General features: G+C 51.4%; 1 protein-coding gene across 6 annotated transcripts in view; it reads right to left on the bottom strand.

The window, feature by feature from the left end:
• Positions 1-24,834, bottom strand: part of Foxp1 (forkhead box P1) — a 516,185-nt gene that overhangs the window by 7,392 nt on the left and 483,959 nt on the right. For 5 of the 6 annotated variants that reach the window (XM_078033591.1, XM_078033595.1, XM_078033593.1 and 2 more), the window contains 8 exons: positions 24,697-24,784; positions 15,265-15,348; positions 7,432-7,633; positions 7,247-7,326; positions 6,542-6,643; positions 4,005-4,126; positions 2,549-2,618; positions 48-214 (listed from right to left, as the gene is read on the bottom strand). In XM_078033591.1, coding sequence (XP_077889717.1) covers positions 48-214; positions 2,549-2,618; positions 4,005-4,126; positions 6,542-6,643; positions 7,247-7,326; positions 7,432-7,633; positions 15,265-15,348; positions 24,697-24,784 — 915 coding nt within the window. The remainder of the gene's footprint in view (positions 1-47; positions 215-2,548; positions 2,619-4,004; positions 4,127-6,541; positions 6,644-7,246; positions 7,327-7,431; positions 7,634-15,264; positions 15,349-24,696; positions 24,785-24,834) is intronic. The other variant, XM_078033596.1, reaches the window with a different exon arrangement.

The raw sequence follows: 24,834 nt of genomic DNA, 5'->3' as shown, positions 1-24,834 counted from the left end.
CACAGCGCCCCGGAGGAGGAGCCGCGCGTGGGGCGGGCAGTACTCACACGGCTTGCAGAGGGGACCGTCCGGGACTGCTGTCGCTCTCGTTGCTGTTGGTGTGCTCCATGGCGCCGTTGAGCTCCTCCCGCATGGCGCTGGCCAGGTTGCCCAGGGAGGGGTTGCCCATGGAAGCGGTAGTGTATAGAGGTATGCTGTTCTCCGCCATCGAAGCCTGCCACCAATGAGAGAGAGCGCGTGAAGATGCAGGCGGGGGCACCCTGCAGATGGCTGCCAGGGAACTGGTGCGCAGGTGTCAAAGGTGAGGGGCTGTGCTTCCATAGCGCCTGGGGCACGCGGCCAAGGGCTGTCTAATGGGAGGTTTATATCTGACGCCTTTTTTTCAAGAGAAACTGAATATTTCCAGATCACAGTGGAATATAATGGAATTTTCATTTCTTTATCCATTTTGATGACTCCGCTATTGGATAGCAGAGATCTGATCAGATTATTCTGGCTGCATCGCTCAGATTTATGAGGACTTCCATAAACACTTACCTCTTAGATCCTATAGAAAAGGAAGGGATCATAGAATTGGAATCAATTTTTATCCCCCCCCATCATTCCTGTTTTAATGGGTTTTGAATCTGTTTAGTGAAATTTGAGATCAGTTAAAGGAACATGGAGTCATCTTTTGGACTCACGCCAATCACCTGTGATTTTAGGATGAAAGAAAAATATCTAGCAAAAGGAAGTTTTAAATCTCATTTATGTTTGGTGCCTATGAACACCAATATTAAAGGTGACAAAATCACTCCAAATGAGTGTCAGTGAAAAAAAGTAGAAATGGAAAAATGCTACCCTAACCCTGGGGTGGATGCTATCCCCTGCACTGAAGTCCCTGTACTGGTTTCACTGGGGGGGGGGGGGTGGCTGTAACATGGTGGTTTTTCATTTTATTCAAGGGGACAGACTGAAAAATTGGTAATTAGACCAAGATTTATCCAGACTGCCCCGTGCCTGGCTTTCCATCCTAGACAGTCAATCCAGCATGGCGACTCCCATTGGCCTCTCATGCAGGAGTGCAGGCTCCTGTGGACATCCTGGCATGGAGAAGGTAGGAGCCAACCACAGAGGCGGAGAGCACGTGGCAGGGGTACACTTGCAGCGCAGGCACACCCATCTCGAGGGCAGGGCTTCAATAAGCCCACTGCCCTCCAGTTCTCCATGTAGGTAAAAAGGAGGGGAAACACGCTGGTTTTCCTTCCTTGTGTGGTAAACTTACTGTGATCCCCATTCCCCACTGTCCTATTGTTAGTACGGGTCTCGTGCAATATAGTGTGTTGACTTTTTGGGCAAAATTACTAGTAGCATTGCAAGTTGCAGGGTCAGTGATAGCTAAGATGCCTCAGAAGTAAAGTCAAAACTGAAATGGCTGCAAGAATGTGTTCCTGGAAGTAATGCCTCACCCTCCATTGTAAGCATTGATTGTGCTGGGCTCCAAGGTTGAGGAGACTGGACCCTCTGACCATCCCACCAGGTTAGACACACTTGACTCCTGCCTCAGGGTTTTTTCAGCAGTTCATGTCCCCTTTGGAGCTGGGGTCCAAATTTTTTGTAATATAGACTTAAAGGGTCCTACCTATGAAAGTGGCACCTCTGCCACCAGAGTGGATGGGCTTAGCAATGGTGCCCAAGTCCACCAGTACCACGGCGTCTGCCTCCCAGGCTCTCGGGGCGGCTCAATCTATAAATACGAGCTTTACCGTTACCCCTAGTTACTTCCTTTTTCAGAGCATAATGCAATCTGTCCCGAGTCCCATGTTTTATTTCTGTAGTGGATTCTGCTGTCCTATTTTATAAATTGTATACCATGCATTATGTTGTTCTAGTAATTTTTTTACAATGATATTGTCCCACTATTCTTTTTACTTGTGTTGAAAAACTGGTGCTAGTGGAAAGGAGGGACAGGCTCCCAATATTCACCCCCACCTGATGTACGTAAGGTCTCCTCCATCATCGTCCAAGGATGAAGGAAAGAGAGGCATCCCGTGTGAAGAGGAGGATGTGGGGCCTCCAGCCTGGGCAAGGCTGCTCTCCAAACAAACCCGGATGCTCCCCCCAAAGCAGAGAGCATGCTGCGGCTGTCCAGGAGGAGGAGGGACACAAAGCTCAGCTTTCTCTTGAAACCCGTGAACAATAGAAGGTCATGTGATGCGGTGGCCTATCATCCCGCACACTAATAGCTGTGCTAGAGTAATTACACTTGTGGTATTTTTGCCTCAAGTGAAATTCTGAAATAAGAGGATGGAAATTATGATACTGCTGATAAATATTAATAAGTGAACTTTTAATTTTTTTGCCACAATATTCAAAATGCTAAGCATCCTGCTAATGCTGAAGCAGCCCGATGCGTGTGCCTCCAGGGAGTACAATGCTTTGTGCACTTAAGAAAAAAGTTTAACGGAATTAAAATTTAATATCTAATTAGAGCGAGGCTAATATATTTTGCAATGAGTGTGGGAGACGTGTGCCTCAGCCGCGTGTTCGGGAGGGCTATCCATCTTACCTGTAAAGCCGCATTGAGAGGGGTGCAGTAGGCGTGGCTGCTCTGCATGTTTTTAATGAGGGAAGGGTTACTGCGTGAGAAAAACAGAGACTCAGAGTTAACTGCAGTCCAGCCCCGAGCTCCTAGCTCAGTTTTAAGCTTGCTCGTAGCCTTGCAAATTAGAAACTTCCCCCACCAACCAACTCTGAAAGCTGGGCTGTGCACATACTTCTGGTGATAGCGTATGCCGTTCAAGGCAAGGGGGTGTAAAATTCTGGCTTACCAGACGTGGGGACTCCCTCCCGAGACCTCTCTGCAAAGTTTTAGTTGCTGGGAAGCAAGCCCTGGGCAGAATTGGACTCTGAAGCATCCTAAGGACCTAAGCCCTTGCAGACAATGCCTGCTGGGCAGAAGCCTGTGGCACAGCTGGGTGTGGGCCTGGTGCTGTGCCTATGAGCAGGAAGCCCAGGAACTCCTTGAAGAAAAGCTCCGGACTTCTCCCAGAACTACTAAAAAATGACACGGCGCACACGGAGGGGAAAGGAAGCTGTCCGTGTCCGTACCTTAAAGGAAGCATGGTAGGGGGCCACCTGGTCAAGTCCCCCCCACGCTCGCTACTATCTACCTTATGATAAGCAAATAAGAAATTTGTCCCATTAAATGACTTTTCTACTTGTAGAAATCATGGGTCCCACAAAAAATAATCATAGTCAGCTGCTGAGTCAAAATACAATTAATTTGCATCAAAGACGTCAAAAAAGCATTGTTCAAGGCACTGGCGATCCAGAGAAGCGAGAGGACATGGACGCATCACACAAGCCAGTTCCCTGGCAGGAAGCTGCGGCACTGCTACGAGGTGAAATGCACGACTCCATGGGATGGGTCAACCATGCAAAGCCAAAGCCACAGCAGAAAACAAAAGGAAAGCAAGTAAAGGCTCTTACTGTGCGACAAGCTCGTCAGAGTCTGCAGCGGGGCAGTACTTGCGAGGACGGCCTCGTTGACTATGGCGGCCACGTTTAAACTCTTCGTCATCAACTGTCCAAAAGGACCCAGACTCATCCTCTACTCTGACAAAGCACTTATGCAGTGACAGGTTGGTGCGAATGGCACCCTGGGATAGGAGCAGCGGCAAAGGAGATGGAGTGGCACGAAAAGGGGATGGGGCGGGGGGAGGGACACACATCCAGTACAGGGGACAGGAGAAAGAAAATAAAACGCGATAAGCATAGGCGAATGGCTCGTGAGGGTTAATATGCGCTGCACCTACACGCTAGCATGGGATGCGACAGACCAGCAAGCAGGGCGGGGCTGGCGGGGGCACACGACAGGAGGGTGAAATGCTTTTTTGCTTCCCTTGACTGAGACAACGTGAAACCAGTTCTGTGGTCTGACAGCGTCTCGCAGCCAAAGCCTCTACGTCACACGAGTTAGCACAGTCCGAGCTGGGCGCAGAAGTCAAACGTGGTGGACGTACCCACTGATCTTTTGTGGCCTTCGCTTTTGGAACTCTACTTCATCCACCGTCCACACTGCCCCTTTAACGTTCTCTACTCGCACAAAACACTTGTGAAGACTAAGATTATGGCGCACTGCATTCTGCAGCAGGTATAAGAGAGAGAACATTTACAATTTCTGTAAGAAAAGACTCCAGAAACAGTACATTCAGCCACACAGTCCCCACGGGAACACCACTCCCCAGCTGCCGCCCACCCCGGGAGGTCCTTCCGGTGCTCCAGGGAGACTGGCTTAACAGCCCTTCTGTCTCCCCTCTGGCACTATCCAACCAGAAAAGGAGGAGGAGCCCCAAACAGGCCCTACAAGTGGCTCTGGATTAATACTGTCACCGTGACTTCAAAATAAGAAACTCTGAGCATGAAACGATCCTCTTTACATGATGAAATGCTGTGAAGTCCAGGGCAGCTTTGCCTTCTCAGAGCCTCTACAGGTTGAGGAGGGAAGATTCTTATCACTGAGGCATCACCTCGAAGGCCAAGAGGATCAGGTGAACTAAGCCCCAGGGGTGAGCAGCTGCCCATCAAGTCAGGGGAGAAAGCCTGCAGGTGAGGGTTTCTTTCCCATGTTAGGATTCATTTCTGATGGAGACTTTGCATGTGTATAATGCACCGTGCACACAGGTCTCCACTCAAGAGCCATGACCCTTCCTGGGCCCGAGTAAGTACAGAGCGACCCCTGTCATGGAGGAAGTAGCTCAGCTGGGGTGGCAGAGCCCCTCTTCCCAAGCCCCTTTGTTCTGGTAAGGCCATCGTTCCCACCATCTGGAAAATGCGATCTCCAAATGATCCTTAATTTCTTGCTGATCATAATTGGTGAATTCAAGCCAAAATCATTTTTGATATGGTATATGTTGAATATGATGAGCTGTTTTATGGGATGGTGACATGGCCTGCTCATAAGTTTACAGGGTAAACTCCCAGACGTATTGACTAGTGTGAGGGCAACACTATCAAAGGCTATCCTTGATTCAAAAAAATTGTGACAGGTTTGCCTACAAGCTCCCTGAAGTCACGTGGCATGGTGCACTTAGACTTGGGGAGAAAAATTTCTTTGCAGCAGACACTCGGTGGCACTTTATGTGCAGTCTCCTCAAACAACATGGAAGAGATGCTAAATACATGAAGCCAAATTCCCTTTAAAAAAGAGCATGGGAAACCAACCCACATCACAGGTTCTGTGCGCCTGACTGCCCAACCCAGTCAGACACTGAGGCAGAGAGCAACAAGTAACCGAGAGTTTTCAAAAAAGAAAGCGCTCTCTTGGGTCCTAACCTGATATCTGGGCATTTCATCAGAGCTCACAGAGGGAACAGTCTGCATATCTGAGGCATTAAGTACTTCATCTAGGATTGTTTGTATTAATGACCCCTCTCCCTGCACTTTGCAAAAATGAAAAAGTTAGATCTGAGCTTGAATTTACATTCACGACTGGTAATTGTTTTTAAATTTCATCATTTGGTATTTATAAAAGGCAATTTGAAGAAAATGTCTGCCTCATGCTTCTAACTTCCTAAATTTTTAACAGCATTTGGGGCTCAAGATCCTTTGTGTTTTATCTCCCAAGTCAAGTGAAAGAAAGGTAAGATTTTGAACAAAAAGTTCCCTTCAGCACTCACGAGTCTCATGAGTTAACTGTACGATTTTTTTTTGAATGCTAATTTATCAAAGATACATCGTTTGGCTTTGCTTTCCTCTCATATAGAATTAAGAAAACAGAGGGGAAGGGATACATATCAAGTAAAGCAAGTTTTCCCTGCAATCCATAAATCCCATGGTAAAAATCCTAAAATGTTTCCATCAAACAGTCTGTTTTGCAGGGATCAACCAGATTCCAGGTACAGAGATGCCTGTTAGACTGTATTTGCTGTCTTCTATGAGCAGCAGACACCAGGAAATTGAAAAGGGGGGCCTCATCTAATACGAGGGACTATGTCCTGATGGGAGCCATGGACCCCAAGCATCGCTGATGTGTGCCACACACGGTGTCATAATGCAGGATGCACCTCAGAAGCTGCTCTTCTTCCTTGGGTCCCTATGAACAACGTGACCCTGTGTGGGACAGTCTGTTCCCTTCAGAGCTACCCAAGACCGGCTTCATAAAGCAGTGCTTTCTCTCTAATCAGCATCATTTGCAAGTACTTGGGTTGGTGAGCTTTGACCCAACCAATGGAGGTTAAGGCTGCCTGACCTCCAGGCAGGTAGGATCCTCATGCTGGAAAAACAAGTTGCCCCTGCCTCTCTGCAAATGCTGGCTGAGGCTGAACACCTAAGAGAGGGAGGTGTGCCTAAGTCCTTTGGCAGTGTCCCTAGGGCGCAACCAGAGACAGAGGGTCTCCCTGGAGGGCCACTCACACCTGTGCGGCCCGAGTCATGCCAAACCTTCCATCTGAGCACCTCGACCACAAAGCAACCCTTTAACCATCTATTCCTACAGAGTGGATGCTCTGCGACTCTCCAGTAGCCCAGTCACTGCGCTCTAGGCCCGGAGAAGGCTTACCTTCCACGTGGCTGCGTTGCGCCGGAAGTAAGCAAACATTCGCGTGAACCAGTTATAGATTTCATTCAGCGTGAGCTGCTTTTCTGGAGATTCAAGAATGGCCTGCGAAGCAAAAGTTACGGGAAGAAGGTAATTTATGACCACATCAGCAAGAATTGTCACTAACCAGGTTCCTGAAAGTATAAAATCACTGACATTCAGAGCCTAAGAAAGGTTTGTTTCACAGAATGATCTAAGATTAATGGTTGTATTTAACAGTTCAATAGCAAAACTCAAAATGGAATTATCTAATTGTTTTGAGTTTTTATTTCTGTTTCCGTACAGAAATATTAATTTATTAGTCATTCATAAAGCAGAATCAAAGAGAAATGCAAAACATTTCACTAGCTGATTAAAGCTCAGTAATTATTTAGAGCTCAGATTAATTCCAGGGATCAGAGATTACTGTAGCTTGTGATAATTGACTTGCCATCTTTAAACAGGCTCATTTTCACTGTTGTGTGAAATGAATTTCCTAATAATCACATCGCATTGTAATACTTAATCAAAAGCAATTATGTTATATATTGCAGTTTTTAAAAACCTTATAGAAAAGGTTTTAGCATGTGGCATACTAAACGGTTTTAAATCTGCTTCATCAATACAATATATCCATGTACACACACACCTTTGTATGTGATTTCGCATGCTGCACTGTTTACTTACCTGCCTAATTAAAGATGCATATGTAAATGGCGGTCTAACTTCTGCGTTCTTATAAAATTCTTGGTTCTGCGCAATATCTGCTAAATAAGAATCATTGTCCTATTAATCATCACTTTTTAAAAAAGGAGCCGCTCGGCAAGAATTGCAGGCGACAACCCCAAGCAAGGCCAACATGGAGTATTTACCTGAAGAAATGGGCACGTTGTACTTGTCTGAGTACCGCCTGCGGATGGGTCCCACCGTGTGCATGCTGGTGGTGGTGATGACGGAGGGGCCTTGGGTGACGGGAGTCAGGGGAGCGGTGGGGGTCGTGGGGGTATGAGGTAAGCTCTGTGGAGAAGCCTCAGAGGCAGACTTGGAGAGCGTGACGCTGGACACCAGATTGAGCTGTGGGGAGAAGACCATTTAGAGGGACACTGCTCACTGGGCTCCTGTGACTATTGCCGCAGAGATGCTTGTGAACGGCCAGGTGCATCCCCAAGGCTGGAAATTGATCATGCACAGGTTCAAAAAGGGTGGCCCAGCCAAGCAACCTAAGCCAACCCTGGTCAACCACAGCCCTGGCGGACGACACCAGGTGGGATGGACCTGAGCTCCCAGCACAGCTGCAGAGCTGTGCTTTTCTTCAGATTAGGTTTTACTTAAATTAAATGGGCTCTTAGGCTACCACCCGGCCTCTGGCCAGCAGGACGACACTCGAGTCCACCACTGAGCGTGGCAACAGCCACTGCAGGCCACAGCACAGCACAGGTCCAGAAGGCCGCCTGGCTTCCCAGCCTCAGCAGAGAATCCCCTTCGGTGAACACTGCACACAAACCTTTCAAACTAATGAGCCCAGGGCTGGAATCTGTTCACTGAAAAAGATGGCGGCCCAGGAGACCCAGGACTTCTAGAGAGATTTGTCTTCAAGTTGTGTACTCCCAAGGGAATTTTACTTGGAAGCAGTGGAGGGGGGGGGCAGTGAACCCACCCTGTTCTGTTTCCTTTACTCCCATCTACCTGTGACAAACCCTGGGTGAGGTAGAAACTCGAAGTCCCGAGAAGCGAGAGTGTGTGGTGGTTCCCAGCCTCTGGCGGTGCTGGCTCAGAGAGTGCCTCCCCCAGGTCCACACTCCAGCCAGATTCCAGCTCACCCACCACAAGTCCAGTCAGTCTTGGGCACAAGGATTATCTATGAAAGGTACTAAAACCGATTCCCCTAAGATGCTAATAGAGCGCATGCCAAGGGCGTCCCCAAGTGTGCAGAAGAGCCAGCCTTTCCTCATACGCGGGTAATGACCGAGACCCCGAGAACCCCATCTGATGTGTCCCGGGCGTTCCAAGGGAAACACACACAGATCCCATGATGTCGTTAAAGAAACAGAAATACAGACCCGCTGCTGGGAGCTGCAAGGTGGAGCTCAGTGTCTGCTATTGGTCAACTCAGCAAGCCACAGGACACCCCTGCACCAATGCATAACAGGCTGCCACGGGGCACGGGCAGAACAGCTGCCCTCTTTGGTGCTGGAATGGTGACACTGTAACCCACATTTACAGACCAGAGCTAACAGTGCCGAGGGCAGCCACAGGATCAGGGACTCGGCCTGACCTCAGCCAAGGCCCGGTATGCCACGGGCCAAGGCAGGAGTGCACACAGCTCACAGATACACATCTCTGTCATGCAGACGCTGCTCAGCCAGGACTCGGGAAGGTCCTGGCCACATGAGCAACTCGCACTTTAGACAGCCGTCCCCAGTGCTTCCACTGAGTTCCCGCACTGCCGCCAAGATCCACGGTGCTGTTACTCACAGGCGACAGAGAAGCAAACCAAGGCCTAGGGAAAGAACCTCAACTGTCCATGTTCCTGGCCTGGACCAAAGTGAAACCACACATGTATACAGCTCTCGACCCTCTGCACAACCTCCTGCACCTGGTGGATGGGCAAAACATTGCTTCCTGTTATGCCCCATGTTGACAAGATCCAGTGAAAGCCTGGGAACGTCACTGAGCGCCTGCAAGGCGGAAGGAGGCACAGCCGCTGGCCTCAGAGCGCTTCCATGGCCCAGACACTCGCAGTTCTGACTCACTCTGCTTCTCCACTTCACTTTTCAGGTTAAGACCATTACTCTAATCACACTGCTTAAAACACAGCAAGAAAACTAATGTCCTTGGGAAACACACACTCCTCCTGACTCCCTTGGGAAGGTCATCAAGCCTGGTCTCCTAGTGTAACCACCCAAAACGAACCTCATGAACATTTGGTGAGGGTAAGCCCAACCCTCTGGTTGCTAACATCCAAGAAAAGTAGAGGAGCCCCACACAGTGACCCCAGATGCAAAAAGGACTCAATTCCTACGAAGCTCTTAAGACCTGCACCAATCCCACCACAGAGGGCAACAAAGAGAAACAACATCCCTCCAGGTTAGCTCAGCGCACCAAGAAAGAGGTACAGGTGGAATTTTCTGGATGCTTCTGAGTGTGGGTAGCAAGTGGAAATCAACAGCGAGCCAGAAGGGAGCAGAGAGGGTTTACCAGGCTTGACAAATGACACCGTGATTCACACCCACTGCTGGGCTGGCTCTAATAAGCCTCAGAGGAAGCAGCCAATCTCAGCTAATTACCAGATAAAAATGTATTGTAAGGACTCTAATTAGGAGACGCGGATGGAGGTGATCTAATGATTAAATGCTGCATCGGGTGACCCCTCCATCGGTGCACGGTGGTGCAAGATGTCACTGGGATATTTTGTAGAAACAGTAATTCTATTTCAAGGAGGGGTGGCAGTAATGTTTGTAATGATGGCTATGAGGTAAACTAATTAAAAGGCAGTTCCTAGAGGAAGAGGGTGGCGAAAGCAGCTGTGGCCATCCAAAATCCAGAACCAGGTCTGCGTGGAGGAGCTGCCGTCGAGTGGAAAATTCCCGGCTGACCCCTGCCCTTGCTATTAATTTGCAGGGAAACTAATGACACATACACACATCCCCACAAAATCGCTCTAATTGCTAATTTGCCAAAGGAGCCCAGACTTCAAATTAAACATGATGTAGCTGAGAGGGAAGGGAGAACAAAAAAGCGTGCACTCCAGATGGAGGGTGCTCTGCCTCTCAAAACCAGCAGAAGCTGGACCAGCAGCCAGTGACATGGCCACCCTTCCACTGCACTGTGACTTCCTCGACTGGGAAATCTTGGTCCAGCCGTGTCTTGAGAGGAGACCATCTCAGCGACAGGCCACGAGAGAAGGCAGCGCTGGAGGGATTCCAGACTAACCCGCACCGCCCATCACAGAGGCTCTGAAGAAGGGGATCAGGACGGCAGCCGTGGGCGAGTGGCCCAGCACACCAGGAGATACTCCTCCTCATTAGGAAAGTGGGCACCTGGGCTCCCTGGTTCTCATCTCAGCTAAGGTCTTAGGAGAGCCTCCTCCGCCCCGCCCCAGGGCACAGAGCAGGAAGGGATGGGCTGAGGGGGGGGGGTGGCGTCTGTTCCTGGTGGAAAGCCCATTTTTCTTATTGTGTTCATTTTCTATTTAAAAAGAAGTTGCTATGTTTAGAAAAGTTAGTAACTCTGAATTTCTCTCCATGGCAGGCTTCCATCACAGATGATTTCAGCAGAGATAATCTTTTTGAAACTCTGGCCAAAAGTTAAATTCTTCTGTCACTTAAAATGGCTGCAGCGTTTGATTTGCTAGAGCAGACTGAGTGTGCCCCTAGCACTCTTCTCCCTCCGTGGCCACAGCACTGCCCTGGAGGTCTCTCAGCTACGCACGGTGGTACTCGGTCCTTTCTTAAAAGATGGATCTTCACTTTTCACCCAGAGACCTCCTCTCCTATGCAAAGAAGATGAGTCACGCCGTCTTAAGAAAATAAGCAGACTGCTGATGTCAGCCCCAGACAGAGGCCTTGCTGTGGGCACATCCAGAGGCTCCTGCCTCACTGGAAAACAGGTTCAGAGAACAAAGGGGGACCTGGAACCGAAGCCTGAGGGACGCGCACACTGGGGACCCTTGGTTCCACTGGCCGAATCCTGCCTAAACAGCAGTGAGGTCTGCAGGCAGGAATCACTGAATCAGAGCCCAACGGTGCCAGGCCAGGAGGCAGGGCACGGGGGCAGCTGCCGGCTGTCCAGAGCCTTCACTGCCCTCCCCTGGCAGAGGCCTGCTACAGTGCAGCAAGCAGGACACACAACCAAGACTCCCAGGCCCGAGTGAGCGGGCAGGGCGACGGACAGTCCACACAGCAGCATGGAGCTGCAGAGCCCCGGACGGCAGCCCGTGCCACCTGCCGCTCCCCCAGGGTGTGCTGGCCCTTCGTGGGGGGGGGGGTACTTTAGTTTTTATAGTAGCTAAAAGCCATTTCCAAACAGCCCCAACTGCTGTGGCTAAAGAAAACGGGTAACAAGGAACGTCACCCGGCCTGCTTCTCCAGACATGCTTCACGGCACTTCCGAGGGGAAGGCCCTGCCACCAGCATGGTGTCCCTCGCCCACCCAATCTGAGAGAATGCTGCTCCCCATCTGGGGGCCCTCGGGCGCAGCTCTACCCCGGAGCAGGGCACACTGCTCTGTTCCAGGTTATAAAACCGGATTTATGGTGTTCCCTGCCACAATGACAGCAAAAGGTCTTTTTAAAGAAATCCGTAACAACTTCATCAAGCCCTAACCGACGGGTTTCTGCGGGTGCTGTCCCGCAGCCAGTGCTCCCTGCAGTGAGCAGGGACACGGGGGTGCCTGGGCAGGTTGGAACTTCCTTAGGGCTCTAGCCACAGCACCGCGTTCCCTGGGAAGGGAGGGTCCTTTAAAACATCCGCACTGCACTAAGGTGGCCCTTCGCCACCCACGGGTGCCTAGCCTGAGAGCCTGCAGCCACCCCCAGGGATTCTCTACCCTTTTCCACGCAGGAGCAATCCGAGAGCAGGGAGCGCCTCCCCTCCCAGCATGCACCCCGAGGACGCGGCCACACGCTCCCAAGCCTTCATCCCCCTCGGCCTGGCCTTCTAGAGGTCTCTACCCGCCCACCTTTCAGGCTCTCAGGCAGCACTGAACCCGGACACCCAAGGCCAGCGGCCATCGCCTTCCCTGCCCCATCAATCTCTGCTGGAAGAGGAGCTTGCCTTCCCAGGCAGACACTCCCCTGGAGGACAGCCGCCCTCGCGTCCTGGGCACAGTCCTAAGAGGAAAGGGACAGTAAGACAGGGCACTGGCATGGCCGTGGCCCCCGGCTCTCTTCCCAGGGGCTCCCGCTCAGATCCACGCCACCGTGGCCACTGTCCTGTGGTCAGTGCCCCTCTAGCCATCTGGATCCAAGAACCTCCACCCTGGGATTCAGACAGTGCATCCCAGCTGACATCAGAGCAGTCCAAGAAGGGCAGGGACAGCCGGGACGACTGGGGACAAGCAGAGAGACTCGCACCCCACAGCACCCAGTGCGGGCAGCACTTACAGCAAGGTGTTCTGTCACTCAGTGACTAAGGATTCTTAAACAGCTGCTCTTCCACAGGAACGGAACCTATGGCAGGGCCACGCCGCCAGTCCCCGAGGCTCACCTCGGCACGAGCCCGGCACCCAAACTCACACCAGGCTCCAACACCAGGCCCAACAAATTAATTACCTGCCAGTGGGGACACTTGGCACGTGAAGATGGGTGGCCCCCCGCGCTGGGCCCCCAGAGTCACCAGTGCCAAGGGCGTGTGTGCTGTGCCCTTCCCTCCGCGCTCTTCTTGGCAAGGAAGTGAAAATTTATGCAAAACATCACACGTCTATCTTCTATAATTAATTTCCCAATGCCTCACCTATACATATTTTAATAATTCCTGATTTATAAGATGGTATCTATAATAAAATTTTCTATTTTCCAATAAATGAAAAGAAGGCAGGTTCTTTCGGACGGCAGAGTGTGTGACACAGTATCTGCTTGCCAGGCACCGATTTCACTTCTTACATGCAAGTTAAAGGATAAGGGATTTATAAAGCAGCCTGTGAAGGGAACCACTTTTCATACACAAATGTGATCTTTTTTTTCCCAAAGGGTAATACAACAGTACATTTACATAAACTAATCCAAACAATCTATGTATTTGACAATGGCGAGCCTCACACAGACGGCCATTGTTGGTTTACATCTCGGGGCTCTTTATCCTGCCTTGTAGAGCTGTGCTAGCTGTCAAAGGTTTGACTTGGACTCTAAATAAATGGTTATAGAAGTGCTGTGCGGCGATATTGGACTTCTTTGCAAAAGAAAACCTGCTGTGTATGAATTCAAAAGCTATTAATTTTTCAGTCAAAAATATTCGTGCCTATTTCTTTTAATAAAGAAATACTGTGCTGAGCTACTGAGAGATAATGTTGACTAGGGGTAGAGAATTTTCAATAGAGCAGTTAAAAATAAATTTAGTAGGAGGTCCCCTTCAAAGTTATAATTTTCTAGAATGTAAAACATTTTTTTTTAACACTAATCAAGGCAAACCATCCTTTCCTGTTCACCCACCCCCACTGCTGCTTTTCTCTGTTTACAGGAGGCTTAGCACGGTCCCTGGGGCCATTCCCAAGGGTCCTCTCAGCCGGTGTGGACTTCACGTATATGGCGCCCACGCGGGCTTGCCCTTCCTCTCTGTGGACAGATCCCTCCTCCTGCCAAACAGCCCCCAACAAGTCCTCTCCTAGGTGCTGCGTCAATCCGACCTGAATCCAGGGAGGAAGAAGGCACTACCCCCTTCTTCCCCTGCAGCGGGTGGGAGAACTTCCACTGGAGCCGTCTCTAGGCCTCCCGAGGGCTCCAGACAGTGCGTGCCCTGGGTCCCCAGCCATGCCACTGCAGGCTCCACTCTTCCCAGAACCCTCCTCAGAAGAAGGGGCTGGGGGAGGGCAGAGCCGAAGGCGTGGTTCCTTCCTTCCTGGTGGTAACCTGCCCATCCAGTCCTACAGCCATCCCAGGGAAGTACACGGACTAAGGACTCTCTCCTAGTAAAAATGGATGCGCAGAGTGGTTAATGATTTTATGTCCTATATCTCAGTAATGTGCTCTGTTTCAGACATTAATTTTGTCTGCCAACTGCATCTTGGCAGGCTACCATATTTGCTGGGTTAATAGTCTGACTCCGTTTTATTTCTATCACCATAAATCATACATATATGGGTGTGTGTTTGCTTTATTTATAGAAAAAAATCAGTCAAAACAGATAAACCAATACTTTGCCATTATGCTGCATCATTGCATATTGATTAAAATTGCTGGTACTAACTATAGATTGTCAACGCTCAATTAATTTTCACACAGTGACTCCCAGCAAAATCAAATAAAGGCAGTGTACCTTTAAATTTTACAAATCTTAAAATCAAGAGGCAAAGCACTGTCTCCATTTTGAATAATCAGTTGAAGCTACCAGGAGGTTTTTAGGAACATGTGTGAGAGAGAGAGACACCCGCTCAAGAGAGCTCATTCCCAGGAGCAAGGTCCCAGGCAGGATCTGCACTTGGGCATCATCCTCGCACCTGGGTGTTCACCGCTCATGCTGCGATGGCACCCTTCAAGGCCTTCTACAGGGAACCAAGACCTAGGAGAACCCTGGTCCTGCCTGCGCGGAGCTCACTCCCGCCGGGTGCCGGGTGCACTGGGCGTCTCCATCACGCGGGCTGCAGCAGCCCGACAGGGTCCTTTCCCCTTGACCGTCACTTGGGCTGGACTCTTCCTGCCCCTGTACTAACACAACACTGTCCCTGGCCCTGCCTGGCCTAGATGCCTCTTTGTTCTGCTGCCATGGTCCCGCCCCTGGCAAGCGCTCAGAATGCGTTTCAGTACCAGGGTTCAGCGAAGATGACTCTGCTCCAAACAAGAGCTGGTAGCTTGGGCCTCACGGGCAAGGACCATATCTGACTCGTCCTGTGTCTCCCCAGATGCCCGGCACACTGCCCTCACCAGGAACGGGCACCAGAAACCTCCGCACGAAAACCTGCTCCTGCAGGGCTGTCCCCCTCCCCACACCTGGACAGGAGGCAGAAGAGGACCACTCAGTGTCAGGGCCCCCTTGATGTCCACCAGTACTTACGGGCTGAGGGGCGGCTTTGGGTTCCGTAGACTTCACATGCAGGTGGGTCATCATGGCCTGCAGGCGTTCTTTGTCTTTAGCAAGCTAGTAGGAAGAAAAGGGGTCGTTATCTCTGTGAATACAGATGCACGGCTGTTTAACTAAATCACACAGATTCCATGTAACTATGGCTCCACGAAGTGTGAGAAAACCATGTGCTGGCCTCTTCATTTTGGAATTCATAGACACACTGCTAAACACCCAGGAACCGGAGGTGTGAGTGTGAGATTTCTCAAGACCAGACGCATTAGCCTTGAACTGGGGAGTTCCAGACCTGCCGGCACCAAGGAGGCCTGGGGAGCAGGCCCAGGTAAAGACACAGGTGAATCATGCCTGTTAACCAGCCTGACTCAGAGGATGGTGAGTGAGGCAGCTACGACTCGTAGACCCACCTGTTGGGGTCGTGGAGAAACCCAGACAGATGGATACATCTGTGCAGACGTAGGCTCACCTTTCTTCACAGGTAGCACAGAGTAAGACGGTGCTGGCGGGTGACGTCAGCAGAGAGAACCAGGGTCAGAAGTCTGGTGGACAGTTCCCATCCCACCAGGACATAGTGAGCTCACTCACGTATTCACGTGGGGACCTGCCATGCGGTCCCCATCCCCACGGGGACAGAGTGAGCTCACACCCATGTCCAAGTGGGGACCCGCCATTATCATGATCTGAGTCTTCTGATGTCAGGAGACGTTTCTGATTGGAGGCATAGAGCAGGTGCTGGCTTCCTACTTATTGGGTGCTACAACCTTTGTGCTTGGACTGTTTTAACTCAACGACTTTGATGACCCAAGACAGTTGGGCATAGGGAATAGACAGTGACAACTTTGGTTTAAAAAGGGGGAAATATATCCCCCCAAAGGTAAAAGGTATATTTAAAAGAACAGCAGAGAGCCTCAGTGAAAATACAGGAGAGATTAATGAGAGCAAGGGAGAGCAGGAGGGCAGAAGGGGAGAGAGAATGAGAAAGAATCTACATATAGTTTTATTTCAATACTTTTCTAGACCATTTGTCCAAAATAATACCTTAGCAATGCGAAGGGGCTCATTCCTTCTATGTGACATAATTCACCTTACATCCTTTTGAAAGCAATTTTTGCAAGATGACAATTATTCCAAAATTGAAAATGCTTCACTTTTGTAGGGAAGTGACTGTCTGCGGGGAGAGGGGCTCGGGCATGAGGGCAGATGGAAAAGAGGGCAAGGTACAAAAGGAGCAGAGCACCACGGGCTCGTCCTGGCTGGATGACTCAGTCGCAAACCATATCGCGTTTGATTTTTTTCGTTCTCTTTATTCCCTTGTGGCTCAGGGAGGAATAAATTAAGAAGAAGAAGAAGAAGAAAAAGCCTTACAGTGTTAGCATTTATCTTTCAACAAACAGGAAATGAAAATGATTCCATATTAGGAGTCACTTTATGTTATTCATCCTGCTCTTTAGCGAGTTATCGAACAGCCGAACTCAGGGAGCCCTGAACACATAATGCTGAAGGAATTCAGTTTCCCAAAGCGACTCAGTTGGAACAATTAAAATGTTGGGAATGGCATTTTAGTGCAGTTACTTATTTTTTTTTTATGTGAAGTCTCCTAAGCTATTTTTTTATATTAAAACTTAGAAAAAATTTTTAGATTAAAAAAAGAAAAACTGGTTGGTTTTAAAATTGTCACAGAGCAGGAGGACTATGAAGCATCTCTGGCGCCCTTTTCTTTTTTTGATAGGGGAGATTGAACCCTGAGTCCTTTTATTATATTTTATTTAGAGACAGGATCTCATGGAGTTGCTGAGGCTGGTTTTGAACTTGTGATCCTCCTGCCTCAGCCTCCCAAGCTGCTGGGATTACAGGTGTGCTCCACCGTGCCCAGCTAGGTTGCTCTTTTTAAAAACAAGAAGGAACTGGCCATGCTGGACAACCCGAATTGAAGGGTCAGAGGTACTACTTACTCAAGACTCTGCTGAATATGACTTAATTTGGGAGTGACGTTGTTAGTGCAGCAATTACAGAAACCAAGTCCGATAAAAGGAACACCGAAGCTTCCCACATCCAAAGGAACCAGTCCATCCAAATGTCAGCCCGGCTGGGCTTTTGCTGGCCTACGCCAACCTCACACTGTACTGGAGAGATAGCCCCTGGACACGTGTCCACAGCACACGCACAACCCCACGGGTGACAGCCACAAGAAGGGGGGGACTTGGAAGAACCCACGTGGCGAGCTCCTAGGAGCCTCAGCTCAGCATCCCAGGGAAGGTCCCGTAACAAGGAAGAACTGCAGCTTGTGTTGAGGTCAGCGCAAACCTACCCGGACCACTCCCCAGACAGGCTCGGGGGCTTGGTCAACGGTCACCCCCAACAAACTGTTCCCACCATTAGGAAAAGAAACCCACCAGACTGGCTTTGTGTTTTAGGGCAAAAAGGCAACACGTTCACACTCGAGGAACCACATCTTGCTCTGCAGGAGCCGCAGGGCCCTCGTGGCGCTGGCTGGTCCTTCACGGGCGTCCGTGTCCCTACGGGTTGAACTCATCACCCCTGGGCCTTGTGTCCCCTACGGCTTGAACGCATCACCCCTGAGCCTTGCTGCCCGCCAGCCCTCCCACACCCTCTCCTCCCAGAATGGAGACACAGACACTCGGCTCGGCCCGCAGACTCCAGCTCCCTCTGAACCGCAAGGAGCCCCAGGAAGGGCAGGGAGAGGCGGTGGCTGGTGCAGGCCAAAGGCCGACTAAAGCTCCAGCAAGTTAACAAGAAACGTTAACGCTGTGACACCAAGACGAGAACGGGTGGGCCACAACAGGTGGGTGGCAGACAAGAACCACCGTGGTCACGGCAGGCGGAGCTGCTCACGGGGGGTGGTCACCTGCGGCTCTGACCCGTGCTCCGCTGTCCATTCTCCTGTGTGTGCAATGGCCATCTGAGCTCTGAGGGGTCACTCTGGAGAGGAGACGCGCCCTGTGTAGGCCAGGGGCTGGTGCCTCGTGAATACTCAGAATTCAGGCACAATTACAAGAGTCTACACTGGCTGAGTGTGTGTTTGGAATCTGGGTCCACACAACAGGGATTCAATGGAGCTGGGCTAGCTGGGAAGAGGAATGATTTTCGGGTTTTAGGGGACGGAAAGATAAAGTCCTTCTTCGCGGGCAATCCCCCTTGGCTCTTGCAGCATCTTCCCTGCACGGGGGACACCATGCCCTCTTCTGTTAGTGTGGCCTCGGATCATGTCTGCAGAGCTGCAGGAGAAGACCAAGGACATTCTGCGGTCCCTTAGCAGAGCAGGGAAACAAAACTGCTACAGCGAGAACCGGGCTTGGTCTGTGTCCAGTGGTGCCGACATCTCAACGGAGGACAACAAGGGCCAGGCTGGTCACTCCTCTCAATGGAGGTGAGGCCTGGTTGGGCACTTGAGGTCCTCCAGTACTGGGGAAACTGAGGCCACAGGCAAAACCATCTGAGGGTGTGCAGATAGCAGGGGGCAGAAACAAGACCAGGGTCCCGGCGGGCACTGTGGGCTTAGTCGGATGGGATCACAGGGATCACCTGAGTTTCCTATTGCCTCTGCCTCTGTCCCTCACCCCTGAGCTGGTCTCCGCTTCTGGGCCTCCAGAGCAGGCGTGCAAAGTCAGCAGACACCACCCTGCCCCGCCAAGCCCACGCTTCCACATCTGCAAGCAGGTGGTCTCCTTGGAACAAGGACTCCACGTGTTCAGGGAACCAGGCAAGTCTGGGAGACAGTGCCCTCTGCCACGCACACGTACTCTACACACATACACACACTACACACATTATGCACATACTATACACTATACACACACTACACACTATACACACACTACACACTATACACACACTACACATGCACACACACCCCTCACACATTCACACAATACACGCACACACATAACTGACCCCTGGGAGGAACACAACCCAAGTCCTGCTGGCAAACCCAGCACTGGCTGAGCCGCCATTGTTCTCCTTTCCACTCCAGGGCAGCTCCAGTGCCCGCTGAGCTCAGCCCCAGGGACAACCTGTCAAGACTCCTTAGCCACAGGCGCTGGTGGCGGGCAGTCCATGGCTCGTTTCACTCGGCCGCAGGCCCTCCCCGTCCCCGCGCACCGTCCCGTCTCAGCATTCCTCACGAGCTGTTCTTAAAGGCTCTCTTGACATTTGAAGCAGACGCACACTAACAGTCAGTCATAGTCTAGGAATTCCAGTGCTCCCGGAGTTAGGCAGGATTCTGAATCATGAAAAGTCAGCACCTTGGTGTTCAAGGGATGAGGAAGGGAGAAACCTGGACTCCCTCTCTTCTCCTCCTTGGTCCCAGCTGCAAGGCGGTGTCCTTGCGAGGCTGCACCACTGTCGGGCACTCTGTCCCCAGCTCGCTCTGGGAGCTGGTTCAGGGGGTCAGAGAGGACTGAAGCAGGCTGCACTGCTAGAGCCGCTCACTGAGGCCTGGAGCTGGGTGAGGACGAGCCACTCCGCTAATGGGGACCCCATGGCAGGCAAAGTGCCTCTAGCAAGGCGTGGTGCGGGACTGGTCCCCACGCGCCAGGGCAGCCCTGCACGTCCCTCCCTGCGGCACCTTCTCAGAGCTCTCAGTGCCTCGCGCAGGTGGGACCTTCCCAGGGACCTTGCCGGGCTCCACAGGAGACGGCTCTGGCAAGCAGAGGGGACGCCACCCACGGGCCAGCCAGGTTTTAAAACCAGCCTCGGCAGCTCACGGCGTAAGCCCAGAGCCCCAAGGGCCACGGGGACCCCTGGGCAAGAGGAGGGGCTCGGGCTGCCAGGCCGTGTGGCCCTCCCAGGCTTTGCTCAGTATTTAATGGTGGCTTGGAGCAAGTGACTCTGCCTGCCTCTGCCTCGGGGTGCTCCTCCAGGAGGAGTGGGCAGGGAAATTGTCTCCTGGGATCTAGGAGGCTGGCGGTGGTCACCCTCACCATGGGGATCCTCCCGCCTTTTCCAACACAGCAGCAGCATGACACCACACGTGCTCACTAGAGGCGAGACACAGGCTAATCCCTAACCTCCCGGTTTTCTTTAAAAAATGACTGAGAACCAAGGGAAGAGGGTGAGCGCTGTTCATAGGGAAGGCGAGGATGTGACGGACCTGGGGACAGTGTCTTGGCAGACAGCAGCTCCGGGAAGAGTGGTCCCTGAGCTCCTCTGAAATGATCATGAGCGGACCGAGGGGCACTCGAGCGCTCTTGTCCCCAGCTTGCCCAAGACGCTCTCAGCTTTTAAACTGAAAACCCCAAGTCTCAAAAATCTCCCTCGTTCCCAGCCAAGCAGACCTCGGGTCAGCCCGCCTCGTTTGGAACAGACACACGGATTTCAGGAAGGCGAGCGCCGTCCTTCTCCCTCACCCTACAATCTGACTCAGTCCTCCAGGGCCCTCGGCCAGACTGTCCTTGTCAAAGCCTCCCCCACTTAGGAACCTGGCCTGGTGCGGTGGTGGAGGCTGGTCCCTGGCGAGGAAGCGGCGCCCGGGCTTTGATCACCATGGTGCTCCCTCAGTCACGTGTTAAGCAGCAGAAGCCGCACATCTAACTCCTGCCCGTCCACAGGCAGAGCTGCGGTCCCCGCTGGGTTGCCGCCGTCTCTTGCTGCGTTAATACCCATCTCAGAGGGTCTCTCAGTGACGGGGCTGCAGGACACTGTCCTGAGCCCTCAGGCTCTGCCTCATCTCCCAGTCCTCTCTATCCCTGCATGCCAAAGACACCCCACCCCAGGACTCAGGACAGTCTGACCCCATGGCGCAGTCCTGGGACACAAGGAAACCCATCTCTCGTCAGGAAAAGACAGCTATGGTAGCCATGCCTGGTTTTCCGAGAGAGGCAGGTCCTGGCTGGCTGCTGTCTGCTGAAGAGGACGCTTCCTTGCCTCCAAGTGGAAAGCCCCCCCGCCCTGAACACAAAAGGCTGACAGATAAGCACGTCATGAATGCACCTGCACGAGACCATGTGAGAACGCTGCCCCACTTCTAACCCACCCCTTTGTACAACATTCCGGAAGAATCTGTCAAGGGGACATTCAAGAGATGAAATCTTACACTGTACTCTCTGACCTCAAAAAGCCCTGCTTTTGGTTTGATTCATGTACAGGAGCCCATCGGCAGCTCTGCGAAGGGAAGCGTCTCTAGCCACTGTCCCCTGAGACTGAGGGACATCACTGACAGACGAGACACAAAGGGCCGTCTCTCATGGGTAAGTGGAATTTTCTGGGGTTCAGATGCCAGGGCCTGGACCCGTACACAGCCCAGGGCTCAAGTGGCCTCCACTGGTGACGGTCACTGCTGGACCTGAATCTGCCCTCTGAAGCCTCCTGTTGGTCCTTTACTGTGATCCTCTAGTTTAGACCTCAGGAGCCTCCATCACTGCACGCTGGAAGGTCTGGTCCAGTGCTCCAGGCTCAAGGGCTGCTGTGTGGACAGAGGCCCTGTGGGCCTGCCGCTGCAGAGCTCTCCTCCTGCTCCGGCCCAGCCACCACCCTTGGGGAACGGCTCTCCCCTGGAGGGCTCAATGGTACCAACGGTTCTCAAAGTCAAGTTACTCCATGTGGATTCTACAGCCCACTCTGAGATGCCTGGCGGTTCAGGAAATTTCCTGGACTAGGGTACACTTCTCTAATGGAAAAGAAGTAGCCCTTGGGCCAGGCAGGTAGAGGGCACTCCCTCTAGGGCAGGTGAACCCCAGCCTACGATGTGAGGATGGGGGACAGTGTCCTGGGAAAGGGCACCTGCAAAGGCCACTCTCCATGCATAAACGTGTCTGCTCCCGTGTTCCTGCTGGAGCAGGGGCCTCATTCCCTGTTCTCAGCCTCCATAGGCACCAGGACCGTCAGTCGAGGGTCCATTCAGAAGTGCACTTCCCGACGACACCAGCCTGAGGAGTGGCAAGTGCGACCACACTGACATGGAGCTGCTGAGCTTCAGAGAAACAGGAAGCCTTGTCCCAGGGTCCCCTGCAGCACTAGGATGCACCCCAGACCCTCAAGTGAGGCCTGGATAGGGCTCGTCGGAGCTCAAGAGGGTTACAGACTAAAACTGCTGGCCTTTCTTCTCTGTGTCACCTGACTGCATAACGGATGGGCAAAATCTGTTATTGTGTGACCTCTTTGTAACATCGAGACCCTCTTCTGGGTAAATGTGTGGCACTTTCAAGAATGTGTCAGCGTCAGCTAGCACCATCCAACGGGTGGGTGGCTCTGCTGGAGAGTTACCAGAACTCTGTGGTCTCCTGTCACTTCTGCAGGATGGAATGTAGGGGGCCGTCCTGCCTGTTGTCAGCACGACTGGACCCCACGGAGGCGCAGCCAAGATGGCGCAGGGTGGGGGTTCTGCCTACCACTTGCTAAGTGAGAAAGTATGAGTGAGGGAACACCCTCAGCTCGCCTCTCGTGACCTCCGGGGCTGGCGAGCACTCGTGCAGCCTAGGAGGTGCCCTGACCCACGTGGGGACAGCACAGGCTTTTCCACCTTGGCCAGGAAGGAAGGGGTGGGAGGGGAGGACAGGAGGCGTGCACAATCCAGGCAGCCGGGAACGCAGGCCCGAGGGGCTAACGGCGTAATGCCACTCGATTCCCCTCACCCTGGGCCACGGGCTGCTTCGCCATCTCACCTGAGAACCAGGGATCTGCCAGTGACTTGGCACTGCTGTGGTCATGCACAGGTGATCCCAGCACCGCTGGCTCTGGACAGCCTCTGCAGCTGGCACCAAGGTACGGACCTCAGGGCATTTTCACCTCTTCTACAGTGGTACCCTTTGGTTTTGGTCTCCTAACTATTTAAAATGTCAAAACCTTCCTCAGCCTCTGCTAAATCTATCACTTTTTTTTCCTTCTTCACAACAGGTTAGGTTTAAGGATATTTACAAAGACATACAAAAATTGGGGATTTTTTTTGATGTGACCTTTGCCTGGATAAATATCTTACTGTTCTGCTAAGTTTCTGTGTGTCATTAGAATGGACAACATTAACTAGCTCTAGAAAATAAAATCCTACTAACAAAACACAATTTGTCATATAAGGTGAGAGCTAATTTAAAAAAAAAAAAAAGATTCTTTCTATCTAGAAAACTTACAACAAAAAGTTTAAGTGGTGTTTGGGCTGATTTTTCTCTGCAACTATTTGAAGCTGTAAATGACTTAACTCGGTGAAATTCCAAATGTAATTATCTCCTGTACTTAGCCGAGGGCTCTCCATATATCTCGGCATTGCTGCCTTGCATACAAAATAGGTTTCCGATGGCTGGTACCCACGTAACGTGCAGTGCTGTTTTAATTTCGCCTCGTTGACTAACCTCTCGCCCACTCGGCACCAGCCAGAGGAAGAAGCCGCAGAGTCACGGGTACTCAAAAGCGCTCTGGAACTTGGTTGCATAAATGGGGTTTACAGGGTCAGGCTTCTGTAACTGTACATTTTAATAATCTCTATTTCTGACCCAATTTTTACTTCTAGAAACTAATTTTCTATTAATTATGCCAAGATTGGGATTATTGTTCAAATATGGTATTTTATCAACAAGCCGTACCAGGCGGTGGAACCCCCTTTAGCAATGCCCCCCTCTCTCACGCCTAGGAAAATGTGAACAAGTCATGAAATAGGTCCAGCATGGCACAATGGCTTTCTAAACACCAAATCATACCATGTGTAAATAGATACAAGTATTTATGCACATAAATGTGTAAATAGATACAAGTATTTATGCACATTTTATTCACATATATGTGAATATATCTGTTTTGGTACTAGGAAGTTAACTCGGGGGTGCTCTGCCACTGAGCTACACCCCTAGACCTTTTCACTTTTTGAGACAGGGTCTGCCTAAGTTGCTGAGGCTTCCCTTGAATTTGTGATCCTCCTGCCTCAGCCTCCCAAGGTGCTAAGACTACAGGGGTGCGCCACCGTGCCTGGCTGTGTGTGTATATTTTCAATGTGTGCCGTCAGCACTCAGTGGTTCTCAGTGGTGGAGAGAAATGGGTGCCACATAGGAGGGGGAATGACCCTCATATGCCTTCCACTCCGACATGGCACAACACACCTCCCTGTGCCCACACTCCTCTCCCCAAACTGCAGTTTAACACCAGTAGCAACTTGAGGGAATTCGTTCAGCAACAGGTAACCAGAAAGGAAAACGAGGCGAGGAAAGGGAGGGAGAATGGGGGAGAGATGGAAAAGCTGAGGTGGTGGCCATGAACTGGCTGCACACACACACACACACACACACACACACACACACACATGGCCTGGGGGCGACCAGACGTCAGGGTAGCAGTTCCCAGGCTGAATGTGCGCAAAGAGTTAAAAAACAATAATAAAGGACGACCGCAGGCTTCGGACTTTGAGTACCGAGCACACAGGAACCCACTGCAGAACCCCGAGGGAAGGTCAGAAATAAAGGGCTTTACCTGTAGCTCTAACTGCTGCACCACCTGCATCTGGACTCTACACTGGGCTGTACTTCTGTCGTCCAGCGCGTGCTCGCTGTTGAGATGTCTGCAACAACACATGGAAAGTCATTCAGTGAGCGGGAGGAACAAACAGGA

This window comes from Ictidomys tridecemlineatus, chromosome 16, assembly GCF_052094955.1.
Source record: "Ictidomys tridecemlineatus isolate mIctTri1 chromosome 16, mIctTri1.hap1, whole genome shotgun sequence".
Classification (NCBI taxonomy): Eukaryota; Metazoa; Chordata; class Mammalia; order Rodentia; family Sciuridae; genus Ictidomys; species Ictidomys tridecemlineatus.
This window is presented reverse-complemented; position numbering and strand designations above follow the sequence as displayed.